Genomic DNA, 14,787 nt, shown 5'->3' with positions numbered 1-14,787 from the left:
GATGGGACGGGACGGGATGGGATGGGATGGGATGGGACGGGACGGGACGGGACGGGACGGGATGGGACGGGACGGGATGGGACGGGACGGGATGGGACGGGACAGGACGGGATGGGATGGGATGGGACGGGACGGGACGGGACGGGATGGGATGGGATGGGATGGGATGGGATGGGATGGGATGGACCTCTCCTCCCCATTGCCTCAGGAGACCCAAACACTCTGCCTGCCCTCACCCCGGCATCCCTCGCCCCCCTGCCAAGCCACGGCTCCCCGCTCCCGGCTGCTAAATAATTCAGGGGTGAGGCAGAGACAGCGACGAGACGCTGCCAACTGCATCTAAAAATACCGGCTGGCGGGAGGAGAGCAGACACCGGCTGGCCAGGGTGGGCCAGCCCCACAGTGGCAGTGAGGGCAGGGCACAAGTGCAATGAATGCACCGGGCTCAGCCTGCCAGGGCCACGGCTCCTAGGCACAGCTAGAGGCACATGGGGACACTGTGGGGTTGGTGCCACTAGGCTGGGGCCCTGCCTTGCGGGTGGCATCTCTCCCAGTCCCCCCAGACCGCCCCATGGGTGGTGGAGCTGGACGGTGCTGGGGATGGGGGGGGGCGACTTGTGGCGTATCCGTACTGGGACACTTGGTTAGTGCCTGCCCGCAGTCAGCACCATGGGCCTGATCCTGCCCAACCCCTTGTGCTTGAGGGTCTCCTGGTGACTGTGGCATGTCCCCCCTCACCAGCTCAGTATCCCCGTCCCCAGCACAGGGCAAGGGAGGAGGAAGGTGCATGGCTGCTGGGCCCTGCGGGGTTAGCCAAGGCCATGGGAGCCTCCCCCCTCCGTCACCCACAGCCCGCATGCACCCTGCTCCCTCCTCCCTCCTCCTCCGCCCCCCCTCTGTGTCTGCCTCTCCCTCACTTGCCACCCAGCACCCAGCACCCCACTGCCAGCACGCAGCACCCCGCACCATGAGCCTGCGGCTGCAGCTGAAGCCGGTAAGTGCAGGGGGAAGGGGAAGAGGGAAGGGGCACCCAGTGGGATGGCCACGGGTGGCACCCGGCACTGCTACCCACAGAGACTCCCAGGGCCACCCAGGCCACCCAAGGGTGCCACCTGCAGCCCTCCCCGTCCCCGAGGGGCAGTAAGGGACAAGGCTGCAGCTGCTCTCTGGCTCTGCATTGGTTTGGATGCTCTTTTTGGGGTTGTTTCTTCTCCCTTTTCTGCTTCAAATTTTTGGGGTTGTGACTTTTCATTAATTTCTGCTTGGAAAACAACGAGTCTTGACCTGCTCTTGCTTCTGCCACAAAAGCCAGGTGCCAGGAGCAGGGACAAGGGGCAAGGCAGGCGTCCCAGTGTGGGGAGCAGCGTCTGGGGGTCTGAGTTCAAGGCTGGCCCCACGGAGCTGCCTCTGGCCACACAGGACGAGGGAATTCAGCTGCTGAAGGAGGGAGCGTTGCTGCTTTTCCCAGACACAAGGTGTTAGGACCCTTCTCGGGTCTGCTGGGCACAGCTTAGCTCTGGGACCAAGCATTTTCCCAGCATTGCCTTGTCCCCTTCCCTGCCACCCCTGCTGGTCCCCAAGCCTGGCCAGTGCCTCATTCCCCTCCACAACGATTGCGTTTGGGTCACTTTTTCCAAACCCTCCCCTCTCCATCTGCCAGCGACGTCGGCGGCTCCCGCTGCCCCATTGGCGCTCTCGTCCCTGGGGGGGCCCCAGCATCGATCGGGTTTGATTAATTCACGCCGGGCTCCCAAATGCCCTTCGCAGCTGCATGTCTCCCACCCTCCCAGCCAACTGCATGCATGCCTGCGTGGGTGATGCCGCAGCCCCTGTGCTGTGCCCACCGTGCCGGTCACTGCCTGGGCGTGCGGGGTTGGGGGTCCCCATGGTGGACACCCGGACTTCAAGGGTCAGCTGCCGCCTGGGGCGCCGGGCAAGCTGCAGGCAGGTAGGAGCAGGGGGGTCCCCCAGGGCACAGGACCCACCGGTGTCCTGGGGCTGTGGGATGTGGGAGCAGCTGCTCATGGTGGGTTGGGGCTGAGGGGCTGGATCCGCTCTGGGTCACAGCACCGGGAGCCCTTGGGAAGCCCTTGAACCCTCGGACAAGGTGGGTGTCAGTGCAGGAAGGATCAAACCCTTCTTCCAGGTCTGTTGCCAGAATCTCAGTGGTGCCCGTCACCGTGGCCTCAGGGCACGGGGAGCCTCCTCTCCCATCTCCTTTGCAGCCTGGCAAAAAGCACCCTTTTAGCTAGGGGCTCGGTGCTGGGAGAGAGCACTGATGTCCCCTTCGCCCTCTTGCGCAGGTGGCACTGGTGGCCGGCACTGCGGGGACACGTGAGGGATGACAGGAGCAGCGAAGGCCAGCACGGAGGATCCAGCTGCCCCCAGCCCCAAACAGCCCCCAGCCCCAAACAGCCCGTCATGCTGCTGTTTCTTGGCACCCAAAGCAGGACATGCCCAGCCCCCCAAGTCCCGGCGCCTTGCCTTGTGTCCCCAGGGTGGCTTCAGAGCTGGCGTTGGTCCAGGAGGGGGGAGCTGGGACAGGCCTGGGAGGTGTGGGGGCTCAGTGGTGCGATAGGAGTGTGTCCCCATGAAGGCAGACAGATCTGGGGACACAAGACAGTATGGGAGGGTGCCTGCACGTATGAGATAGCTTTTGCATGTTGGTGGCCACAGGTCACCCCCTCCCTGGGGATGCTCAGATGGGAAACGGGCATTGCCTGAGGCCAGGGTTTGCAGCAGGTGGCCCAAGCTGTCCCCTCAGCCTGGAGAATGACTGTGCCAGAGGGACATCAAGGGGAAGGTCCCTGCTGGGGCCAAGAAAGACACCGTGCAAGGCTTGCATGCCATCGCCGTGGGGGCCGGGCCATGGCACAGCTGTGGGACTGCACCCCCAAGCCGCCCATCCCCACAGCCCAGTGCCAGGGACGCCCAGCAGCTCCCGTCCCACACTGGTGGCACAGGGCTGTGGGCAGGAGGCATGGCAGGAGGCACTTACCTCTCTGCTGGCACGGTAGAGTCTGAAGGGCATAAAGCAGGTAAACAGCTCCCCACGGGTGCTCCGGGCCTCGGAGAGACAAGGAGCTGGGCAGACCTTGGTGTCAGCCACAGATGGCAATTCACCTTGTGGCCTCTGGACAAACACATACAAAGGCAATGAAGGTGCAAAGGGTGTAGGAACCCCCCTGCATGCTCCTTGCTGCCCTACCAGCACATGGGAGTGCCTTGCCTGGCTCCTGGCCTCATCCAACCCTTCTCCCGGTCTTCCAGCCTTCTCACACCCATCTCCCGGCAGGTGCTGTCCCTGGGTGCTGACGTCCTTCCTGAGTACAAGCTGCAGGCTCCACGCATCCACCGATGGACCATTCTGCACTACAGTCCCTTCAAGGCCGTGTGGGACTGGCTCATCCTTCTGCTGGTCATCTACACAGCCGTCTTCACCCCCTACTCAGCCGCCTTCCTGCTCAATGAGGAGCAGGTGGAGGAGAAGCACTGGGACTGCAGCTACTCCTGTGACCCACTCAACATCATTGACCTCATCGTTGACATCATGTTCATCGTGGACATTGTCATCAACTTCCGTACCACCTACGTCAATGTCAATGACGAGGTGGTGAGCCACCCTGGCAAGATTGCCATCCACTACTTCAAGGGATGGTTCCTCATCGACATGGTTGCCGCCATCCCCTTTGACCTGCTCATCTTCCGCTCTGGCTCTGATGAGGTAGAGGGGGGGCCTGGAGGTCCATCAGGACCGGAGGGGACTCATGGATGGATAGGAGGAGATTTCTGGGAGAGAAAGAGAAAGATATGGATGGCTTGATGTGAACAGTGGGTGGCTGGGTCTGCAAGGAGAGGTCTGGTTACTCAGAAGGATGGACAAGGATGTCATTACAGGTTTTTATTAAGCAGGTGGGACCTGGGATTTTATTTAGTAGGGTTGCCCAGCCACACAGACCCTACTGTAAGTGCTAAGATAGTGTCCAGCTGGACCAGCTCCCCTTGCTGGGGCTGACCCAGCAGAACAGGTCAGGAGCTCGGTTTAGGAACTGGGCCCACACTCCAGCGAAGCCGAACTTGGGGTCGCGTTGCCAGCCAGGCTCGAAATGTGGGCAGTGGGATGGCTCTGTGGTTACTGCACTACCTGGAGCCCCCACCTCAGCTGAGAGCCTGGTGGGGAGGTGAAAGGCAGCCGGTTTGGGAGCAGCGGTTGGCAAGGTGAGGACCCATCAGGAAACACGGGGCTGACCTTGGCTCACCTGCAGTCGCAGGGCTTGTTTCCTTTATGGTCAGCAGGGGGAAACTGCCCTTTGTGTGGCATGATTCATCTGACCTATTTCAGATGTCACCTCCAGGACAAGGTGATTCATGCTCTAGAAATGTATTTTTACCCTTCAAAGGGAGCATGGCTAGGCTGGAGATATGCCTTTGGCCAGATTTATCCCCAGCTTGTCCCTGAGGTTTCTCCCCTCTCCCCTGCAGACCACCACACTCATTGGCCTCCTGAAGACCGCCCGGCTGCTGCGCCTGGTCCGGGTGGCCCGCAAGCTGGACCGCTACTCCGAGTATGGAGCAGCCGTGCTCTTCCTGCTCATGTGCACCTTCGCCCTCATCGCCCACTGGCTGGCCTGCATCTGGTACGCCATCGGCAACGTGGAGCGGCCCTACATGGAGCACAAGATCGGCTGGCTGGACAACCTGGGCGACCAGATTGGCAAGCGCTACAACGACAGCGACCTCTCCTCTGGCCCGTCCATCAAGGATAAATACGTCACTGCCCTCTACTTCACCTTCAGCAGCCTCACCAGCGTGGGGTTTGGCAACGTCTCACCCAACACCAACTCCGAGAAGATCTTCTCCATCTGTGTGATGCTCATTGGCTGTGAGTGCCTGCGTGTGTCCCGCTGTTCCCATCCCTGTTCTGGAGGTTGGAGGGGCTGCTCTGGGGAGAAATGGGGAGAGCACGTGGGATTTTAAGAGAGCATCTCCCTCCACCTATGCCTCTTCTGCACAGACAAATGGATGGAGTGACAGATAGAAATCCGGGTTTCAGAAATCCACTGGTTTCAGGTCCGTGGTAGATAGAGGTTTTGGAAATCTGCTGGTTCCAGGTCCGATGTAGTTGGACACGTGTCCCCTCATGTCCTGCTGAGTCCTGCCCTCTCGTTGCAGCTCTGATGTACGCCAGCATTTTTGGCAACGTCTCTGCTATCATCCAGCGGCTGTACTCGGGCACGGCCCGCTACCACACGCAGATGCTGCGAGTCAAGGAGTTCATCCGCTTCCACCAGATCCCCAACCCCCTGCGTCAGCGCCTGGAGGAGTATTTCCAGCACGCCTGGTCCTACACCAACGGCATCGACATGAATGCGGTCAGTATGGGGCAGGGAGCCCCCATGTCCTCATGGCACCTTGTCCTGAGCGCCCCGGAGCCTAGCTCTGGCTCCAGCCAAACACTTCCATCCTTTCGACCAGGGTGGAGAGGAGACAGGAGAAGACCTGGGAGGCTGGAGACAGCTGGAGTCTGCCCATCTGCCTCCTGCATCTCCCTTTCTCCTTCTCCCCCTCTGTCTGCCCACCCCTCCACATCTACCAAGAGGTTTTCTGAGGCCACGAGGGCATTGCCTGGCCCAGAGCAGGTTTGGTGCCAGTGTGCTGATAAGTGGCTCAGGGTCCCCATTGGCGCCCAGCACTTTCAGGCTGGTGTCTGTTGGTGTGACGGAGCTGTGGAGCCGGTATCGATCCAGCTCCTCTCCACACTGCCCGTTGCTAAGCAAAGTGCATCCTGCTCTCAGTGGCAGGGAAAGGAGGGCATTTAAATAAACCTCGATCCATTTTAATTAGAGCCCAGAGAGGCGGCTGTTTGTTAGCAAAGGGGGGATCAATGGCGGAGCCGTGCTGGAGAGGCACCGCGTCTCCGAGCCTGGCGGGGAGGCTTGTGCCGATGGCGCCGGGGCACGGTGGAGTGAGGAGGGGGCTCAGCCGAGGAGTCCTGGGTGGGGGCCCAGGTGGCGGGACTCAGCTCATGGCCACAGGCTTCGGTGCACAAACTGGCTCAGCCCGCTGCAAGGCAGAGAGGAATGGGAAAGGACAAGGCAAGGAGAGAGAAGGGACCTGGTACTTCCTGGCTCTGGGCCCTGGGTGGGTCATTAGCCCAGTCGTTCCCAGTTCATGCTCCCTTTTTGTCCTAAGACTTGATCCTCCTCTGCCCCTGAACACCATCAGGACACAGAGTTGCATGAATTCAGCCTGTCCATCTTTGGTTGCTGCTGCCACATTAAACAGCTGGGCGGCATTCGGGGGTTTGCTGCAGGGAGCGCTTCGGGTTAAACCTCTCGCATGGAGGAGACATCCTGGGCTGGACATCGGTGGCAATAAATAGAAGCAAAGCCATGGCGCCCTACCCAAGCACAGGTTCTCCTGCAAACCCAGGTCACAAATTCCCTGCGATGAGCTGGGCTTGCGGCTTGGACGTGCCGCCGCTCACACCAATTCCTGCTGGATGCTGCTGAGACGCAATGTGATCTAATCAATCATCCCACAGCCCGATCAATGCATCCGCCCCTGATTTCCCAGTAGGGAAACTAAGGCACTGCCGCTAGCCTGTGAGATCGTGACGGAGCCAGCAACGAGCCGTGCTCACCGGCCCCAGGCTCATTGTCCCAGATTTGGCCACCAGTGGGATGTGAGCAGAGAGGAGAGTAAGGGGGACCTGGGGCTGTATGCTGCTCTCCAAAAAAAACCCAAACCTGGGTGCGTTTGTCCTAGCACTGTGAGTCATTGGTGGCAGCAGCTTTCTCCATATTGAGAGTTTTACCTTGATTTCACCTTCAGATTTAGCTTTTGTTCAATGCGAGGTGTTTGCCCCGGGTATAATTAGCTGTTGCTGCACACAACTGGCCCGTGCTGCTTCTTGGTATTCAGGCAAGTGCTGTTTAATTAGGACAGCACCTCGTTACCAGTTTGTGCTCTCATTCAGCCAAGATTAGTGGGCGTAAAGATGAAAAGGGGGATACGCCACCAGTGGGTATAAATAGATTGATCTGGTTATTATTATTTATTGCTTGGGACTGCTCTCATCCCCGGCCACGTGCGGTACAAGCCAGGGACGGGCAGGCAGGCGCCTGCCAAGGGAAGATCAGATGTTCCCAGCTTTGCCTTTCTGGGCTCGGGGGCTTCCCATTGAGCCCCACCATGTGATGCTGCGTGTCACAGCCTCCCAGGGCTGCCACGGCAGGCCTTCCCGGGGGTGGTGGCGTGATGGCATCTCTCCCTCACTCCTCACAGGTGCTGAAGGGCTTCCCTGACTGCCTGCAGGCAGACATCTGCCTCCACCTCAACCGCACGCTGCTCCAGAACTGCAAGGCTTTCCGCGGAGCCAGCAAAGGCTGCCTGCGCGCCCTGGCCATGAAGTTCAAGACAACTCATGCACCGCCTGGAGACACCCTGGTGCACTACGGAGATGTCCTCACCACACTCTACTTCATCTCCCGGGGCTCCATCGAGATCCTCCGGGAAGACATTGTGGTGGCCATCTTAGGTGGAAAAGTCCTTTCTTCTGGGAGGGCAAGGGGTGATGTGCGATGGGTGAAGGCTGATGTGCGATGGGCAGCGGGCAAAAGGTGGCAGATGAGGGGCAAAGGACTTCTCCATGTTCTGGAGAAGGGAAGGCTGTTCCTCAACATCTGGTTGGGTCACCACACCAGTGCACAGGGAACGGAGATGTCAGGGAGAGGCCACAAAGGAGTGAGGAGAGCGGGGCATGGCTCAGCAGTCTCCAGCCATCACTGATGACCCACTGCCCTGGCTTGGTCTCCCCATCAGTGATGGCTTTCACAGTGTAACCCTCAGTGTCCACAATCAGGGTCAGGATTGCTGGGCATCCCCTTGCTCATAAGCCCCACAGTGAGGTCTGCTGGTCCAGTACCTCTGGAGCTGGAGTGGGTGCCCACCTCCCCCTAACGAGCTGTCTCTTGGCACAGGGAAAAACGACATCTTTGGGGAGCCCATCAGCCTCTACGCCCGCCCAGGGAAGTCCAACGCTGACGTGAGGGCCCTGACCTACTGTGACTTGCACAAGATCCAGCGGGAGGACCTGCTGGAAGTCTTGGACATGTACCCAGCCTTCTCTGACAACTTCTGGAGCAACTTAGAGATCACCTTCAACCTGCGAGATGTGAGTGCCAGGGTTGTCCCAGGGAGGGATGTGGCCAATGCCTTAAATTTGGCAATCGGGAGGGCAAGGAAGCCGACAGGTGCTCCTCACTCAGTTTGGTGGTGGATTGGCCAGCAGCCACCTTTCCCAAGGCCCTCTCCATGGGGCTGTGACTTCCCCCTCAGCACAGCATGCACATGCTGCACATTCCTGAGCTCTTCAGAAAAGTTGGCCCCAAAAGCCATGTCAGTAGTACTCTGCTCTGCAGCGCTTGTAAATCATCTCCAGGACCCCTCCAGCCTGGGCAAGTGGGTCACATGCTTGTTTTGAGGCTGCTGAAGTAGGAAATATTCTCATGCTTCATCGAAATTTCCTTTTTAAATAATCACGCTTGCAATCCGTGGAAGGCTTGGAGCATTTTTGTCATTGCTATTTGACTCAAACATTATGACTGGACTTTGTCTTTTCTGACATTTTTTTCAGAGGCACTTGCCTGCTAAGATACAAAAGAAAGTCAAATTCTGTCTATGTCCTGTCCCACCCCAGGACATCTTGCCCCACCTCAGGGTGCTCCTTCCCTCCCTATGGCCCTGACACCCTCAACTCAGCCTCAGAGCAATGAGGCTAACCTCTAGGATCCCTTGAGCTCTGCAACCAGTCCAGGAGTCACTGGGTGGGACAGAGCAGTGATGGAGAGCCAGAGGCAGCTGGAGACGAGCCCTAGGAGAATGCTGCATGGGCTGTAGCCCCCATGGTACCCATGGATGAGACGTGGCACCTATGGATGGGACATGGCATCTGTGGATGGGCCCTGGTACCCACGGATGGGACATGGCACCCACGGATGGGCTGTGCTACCCACGGATGGGACATGGCACCTTTTCCCTGGTGACCAGCCCCTCTCATCCCTCAGGCAGACAGCGTTCCCCGCTCACCACTCAGCGAGGAGTATGACTGCACCTACCGGCGGGCGCGTCGACGCAAGCACTCCCTTTGCCAGCCCAACAAGCCTGGTGAGTCCCGCAGCATCGGCAGAGCCAGGCTGGCAGGGCTGGGGAGTGGGATCATCATTTAATTACTGCCCTGGCAGGTGCCCCAAAGCAAAGGTGGCTGTCAGGGCCCCCGTCCCTGCCAACCAGCCTGAATGTCCCTGTCCTGGGGGCACCCACGCTGCCCTCCCTCCCTCTGTCCCTGCCTCCCCCTCTCCTTAGGATGCCCCAGCCCTACAGGCACCCTAGAGGGGATGGGAGCTGATTTTGCCATGTGTGGTCCTCCCCAAATTAACCTGTTGTGCTGCCCCACAGACCCAGACACGGGCATCTCTGATGCAGAGCAGTATCACACCTACTCAGAGCTCACCAACCCACAGGACCCGCTGAGTAAGGACCACTGGGACGACCTGGGCAGCAGCACCACCCAGACCAGTGATGACGATGCCAAGACTGGCAGCCCTACTAAAGCTGAGCCCTTCCTCACATCCAAAAAGGATGACTTTGCTCTGCCCACGCTCAGCCTCGTCACCACCAGCGCTGGCAGCACAGAGGTTGGCAAGCCCGCGGCAGAGAGCAGCCAGTCCTACGCAGGTACCAACAGCTGCAGCCAAAGCTGGCAGGAGGGTGGTGAGAGATGCTCAGGCATGGTGGCCTTATGTTAGGGCAGAAGCGAGCAACTCATGCAGATTTCACAGCATCGCAGACTGGTGGGGCTGGGAGGGGAGCTCCGGGGGTCGCCCGGCCCAGCCCCTGCTAGAGCAGGCTCTCCCCCAGCAGGCTGCACGGAGCCGCCCGGCGGGTCTGGGTGTCCCCAGAGACGGGGACCCCGCAGCCGCTCTGGGCAGCCTGTCCCAGCACCCCCTCACCCTCAGGGCAGACAAGGTCTCCCTCATGTTCAGGTGGAACTTCCCACGCTGCAGCTGGTGCCCGTGGCCCCTTGTCCTGGCGCCGGGCACCGCTGAGAAGAGCCTGGCCCCGTCCTCCTGACACCCACCCTCCAGATATCTGTAGGCATCGTAAGATCCCCCCTCCGCCTGCTCCAGGCTGAACAGCCCCAGCTCTCTCAGCCCTTCCTCTAAGGAAGATGCTCCAGCCCCCTCATCATCTTTGCAGCCCACGCTGGTCCCTCTCCAGTAGTTCCTTGTCTCTCTTGAACTGGGGAGCTCAGCACTGGCCACAGCCCTCTAGACACAGCCTCAACAGGGAATTAGAGGGGAGCCACACTTGTGGCCCTGGGTCTTTGCTGCCTTTTGTCCCCAGTAGTATCTGCTCTGTCCCTCCCGTGCCCTGCAGTTTCTCTTAGCACCCAGGGACCCCTCTGGGGCTGTCCCAAGGGGCCACATGCTATGTGCCTTCCATTGGCGTGCTAGGTGCCAGGGTGATGGATCCCCATAAGCACCTCAGGTGCTAGGGTGATGGATTCTCCCTGAGCACCATGTATGTCAAGGTGATGGCTCTTCAAGAACATGTTGGGTGATGGAGTCTAGAGCACCTCCACACCAGTGGGGCTGGGGAATGCATGATAGAAGTGCTGAGATCTCTCCTTTCCTGCCAGCCACCCCCCTGGACATCCCCAACATGTTCACCTTCTGGGAGGACCGAAGGCCAAACCACCACCAGGAGCCTTTGCAACACATCTCCTTGTTACACAACTCGCGGGACATCCCCCTGCACAGCGACTACAGACCAGGGCAGATCGAGTCCAGGCTGGAGCTCCTGCAGGCCCAGCTCAGCAGGTGGGCAGGTTCCTGGGGCACAAGGCTGGAGAGCACCCAGGGGGGGCTTCAGGCCATCACCTCCAGCTCTCTAGATGTGGCTGCAGTGGGCTTTGTGCAGCAGATGCCACCTCCTTACGCCCTGGCAAACTGCATTTCTCAGGGAGGTGCTGGGAGTGCTTTGCAAAGGCCGTGGCTTCTCGAGCTCCGAGTCCTGGCCCTGGCTGCAGCCCAGCACCTCATCTGCTGCTGTGCCACCACCCCTGGGATCAGCCGCTTTGCCGCTGCTTCCCAACCCGATGCAATCGCAGACATGAAACCACCCACAGGCTCACGACCTGAGCCCTTTGCAAGCCTCTTCCTGTTGCAAAAGGCTGCAAGCATTCTCTTGCTCGAGCAAACAAGCCTCGTGCACATCCTTGCCCTCTAAACCAGAAAAAGTACATGACTTTTGAATGAGAAGGAGGAGCCCACACTGGAGACGCAGGTTTAAAGGCCCTGGGCCGCACCCACACGAGCGGCTGGCTCTCCCACCCACAGCTGCTGCCCATGTTAAGCTCACATCACTGCAGTGCCCACACATGCATGCCAGTGTCTCGCCAGCATGCCACCCCCGGCAGCAGGGGACAGATCTCCCACCCGCTCTGTAAGTGCTGCCAGGACTGTTGCCTGCACAGGGGGCTGTGCCCGCTCCTGCCAGAGCGGCTTGTTTCAGTCCAGAACAAGGCAGAAGGAAGAGACTTATTCTACTTTTCCATTTCCTTCTATTCCTCAATTAAAAATGGTTGGCACCAACCTGCCTTGCCGTCTGTCAGCACAGGCAGCTGGCCTGGAGAATTGATGCAGATTAAAACTAACTATTGCAATTTTTTTCCCACTCTGGGCTAGTTTTAGCTTTGTTCAGTTCCCTGAGCCCAGATCCCAGTTTGGCTCCACAAAAACCTCACCAAGCAGCACCAGGCAAAGCATCATCACCCTCGGGCAGCTGAATCGGCACCTCCTCCCCAGTGCCTCTCCTGCCCAGGCGCGGGTCTGGCTCTCGTGGGATGCAGTGAGATGCACTGCACTAACGCTGGGCTGCTCTGTCCCTAGGCTGGAGTCCAGGATGTCGTCAGACATTAATATAATCCTCCAGCTCCTGCAGCGCCAGCTGTCCCAAGTGCCGCCTGCATACAGCCCCATCTCGCCGTCCTCCCACAACCTGGCCATGTACGGCATCCTCCCACGGAGCCTGGAGCCGCTCACCCCCTGCGCACCCCTGGAGGATGAGGAGCCGACCACCCCGGAGCAGGTAAGGCCATCCCTCCCTACTCAGCACCAGCTGAGCTTCCTTCTGCCGCAAGCAGCCAGGTCCTGGAGGGCCAGCCGTTCCCTCCAGCCTCCCTGCAGGCAAAGCGCAGCCAAACACTCGTGGGTCCCGGCAAAGCCCAAGGGTCTTGAAATGGGCATAGATCTACCTAGAGATGCTCCTGCCCAGTGCATCGCTGATTTGGGGGCACAGCCTGCCATCTCCAGCACTACCAGGTTGCCCCATCAGTAGGGGAGGGAAGTGGGTTCCTCTGCTCTGAGGCTTCCTCAGGCAAAAAACAACATTTTGGGGCTTGGAGCCTGATAGGGTGAGGAGGGAGTATGGCTACTTTATTTTGCTTTTGCCATAATTCACCTGGTTCCTCCTTTCCCACCAGAGCCCGAGCTACACGGAGGTAGAAAAGTTCCACTTGAAATCCAGGGACTCCTTGTCAAGCGGGATGCACCCTGCTGTGGCATCTGATGAAACCATGACAGTCTACTCCGAGCAGGAGCATCATTCCCCACCTCCTCCAAACCCAGAGCCTCTCCACCAAAGGGTACCAAATACCCAAGGACTCTTGCGGGGCTCTCGTTTCCCTTCCCTCCCTGAGCACTTGGAGGCATCTTCTGAGCACCAGGACATTCAGAGACACCTCTCCGACCCAGTGCTTCCTGGAAGTTAGAGATGTGGGGGCTGCCAAGCACGTCAAGAGGAACCTCAGCTGTGAGCTCAGTCAGTTGATGTTGATTTTGACTGCAAGGGTAAGACGGAGGACAATGCCACTGGCTCAGGGTATAATTTATAGCTGTCTTCTACCACCGTGAAAGGAAGCGTAGAGTGGCTGGCTTCCAAGGTCAACGTTTTCCAGCGGTTCCCATAGAGTAGATTTCATTTGCACATTATAGTGAACCCAGAGCAGCTCTTTCTTACAGCCACCAACAAGCTGGCTAGGCCAAATGGCACCCACCACCTCTTCCTTGCCAAGGCTTCCTCTCAAGAACGGCACAAGCCAAGTGAGCCTCAGCGACCGGAGGAGAGCAAATCCATGGCTCGTAGCTGCACAGCCACTTTGCTGCCAGCTCTTTGGAGCAGGGACCATTACTTTGGTACTGGGCTTAGCCCAGCGGAGCCTGTGAGCATTACAGAAAGGGTAGTCACCAGAGGAGGAGGAGATCTCCACAGTGTGGTACTGGGGGGAGCTGCAGGTGGGAAGCCCAGGACAAGGACAGAAGCTATCCTTGTCCTACTTGACTGCCACTGGGAAACTAAGGGCCAACAGCCCCTGCCAATTCAGCACGCTTCAGCACGAGTCCTAGGGCACCAACTTCTCCAGCAAGGCTGATCGCGCCTTGCAAACCCCAACACACATCCCACAGCTCCCCAGATAAACCCACTGGTCACTGGCCTGGGCATAAAGCACAAAACTCAAAAGCACAATCCCGTAAAGCCCCAGCCTTTCCTCCCAGCTTTTCTCTTTTGATAAAGGTTTGATAGATGCTTCCTCCTCCCCAGCCCTTCCCCCAGCAGACTCCTCCAGCATCCCCCATAGGAGAAGCCCACTTAGCACTGCCGCCTTGCCGTTCGGTTAGATGCTGTGACAGTCCTAGGCCGCCTGCTCAAGTATTGTATCAAGCTCCCTTTGAGAGTAGTAAAACTGTGAGCATCTCTTTCTCTGGAGTTTTAGTGTACACTTTGCTAATAAATATGTTTTTGGCACCTAATGTGGATTACAGCTGTGTTTGTTGGGAGCACCTGTGAATTCATCCCTGGCAGCACAAAAGACAGGTGCCAGTCTGCAAAGAACCCTGAAAAGCCTGTGGTCAGAGCATAGCTGCTTCACGCAGGGAGTGTGGGGCTGACAGAGCCCCTGTGCAGGTCTTACAGCTCAAGGCGGGGGTCCAGGGGGGACTTTGCTGAGCAACGTCTTCCCAGTGGGATGCAGTTCAGGCTCCGCAGCAACGTGCAGGAGCTCAGGCTACAAGGCCAGCCTGCCGCTGTTCCCCCGCCCATCAGTCATCTCGCAGACGCACTGCAGGCAGAGGTTACACAGAGAGCTCCAAATGAGCACGGTGATACCCAAAGGCCATCCTCATCCCTCGCTGAAGGGGCCGCGGCTCCTGCACGAGGGCCAGCCCCCGACCGCTTGTAACGCACCCGCAGGGCCCCCAGAGCGGGGACAGGCCTCTGGCCTCAGCAGGGCCCAGCCGGCCTCTCCCCACCCGCTCTCGCTCCGTGGGGCTGCGGAGGGGCACAGACGCCCGGCAGGCCCTGCCCAGGCCCCAGGCAGGCCCAGGCCCCCAGAGGGGCTGTTTCTACCCCCCAGCCTGCAGAGGTTTCGGCCGGCAGGGGCCGGGATGCCGCGCCCCGCCCATACGGTGCCTCGGCCTGCAGAGCCGGGAGGCCCCGAGGTCCCCCCAGGACGTGCCCGCCCAGCCAGAGGGAGCCCGACTGCCCGCAGGGCTACAAGCCAGATGCCCACCCGCGCCCCTTCCCACAGTAGGGCACCAGACATACGCCAATGCTGCTGTAATAATATACCCCCGTAATTAAATTTCAGTTAATTAGAGACAGGTCCGGCCTCATCCGCCACTCGGCGGAGGCGGGACTCGAACGCGTGGTATCGCCCTGAGGCTG

The 14,787-nt window shown here is 59.2% G+C and overlaps 1 protein-coding gene across 4 annotated transcripts in view; it reads left to right on the top strand.

Annotated features, from left to right (window-relative positions):
- Positions 1-14,696, top strand: part of KCNH6 (potassium voltage-gated channel subfamily H member 6) — a 34,697-nt gene extending 20,001 nt beyond the window's left edge. The window contains exons 1-11 of one of the 4 annotated variants that reach the window (XM_027805830.2): positions 629-1,948; positions 3,296-3,724; positions 4,483-4,882; positions 5,173-5,372; positions 7,288-7,540; positions 7,983-8,176; positions 9,069-9,168; positions 9,460-9,738; positions 10,703-10,883; positions 11,955-12,153; positions 12,548-14,629. In XM_027805830.2, coding sequence (XP_027661631.1) covers positions 1,772-1,948; positions 3,296-3,724; positions 4,483-4,882; positions 5,173-5,372; positions 7,288-7,540; positions 7,983-8,176; positions 9,069-9,168; positions 9,460-9,738; positions 10,703-10,883; positions 11,955-12,153; positions 12,548-12,835 — 2,700 coding nt within the window. In that variant the 5' untranslated portion in view covers positions 629-1,771 and the 3' untranslated portion in view covers positions 12,836-14,629. Of the gene's footprint in view, positions 1-628; positions 1,949-3,295; positions 3,725-4,482; positions 4,883-5,172; positions 5,373-7,287; positions 7,541-7,982; positions 8,177-9,068; positions 9,169-9,459; positions 9,739-10,702; positions 10,884-11,954; positions 12,154-12,547 lie in introns of those variants that run through there. The other 3 variants (XM_055697641.1, XM_055697642.1, XM_055697643.1) reach the window with 3 other exon arrangements.
- The last annotated feature ends 91 nt before the right edge of the window (positions 14,697-14,787 follow it).

The sequence above is a fragment of the Falco cherrug genome, chromosome 20 (assembly GCF_023634085.1).
Source record: "Falco cherrug isolate bFalChe1 chromosome 20, bFalChe1.pri, whole genome shotgun sequence".
Lineage (NCBI taxonomy): Eukaryota > Metazoa > Chordata > Aves > Falconiformes > Falconidae > Falco > Falco cherrug.
Note: the sequence above shows the minus strand (reverse complement) of the source record. Positions and strands in the feature narration are given on the sequence as shown.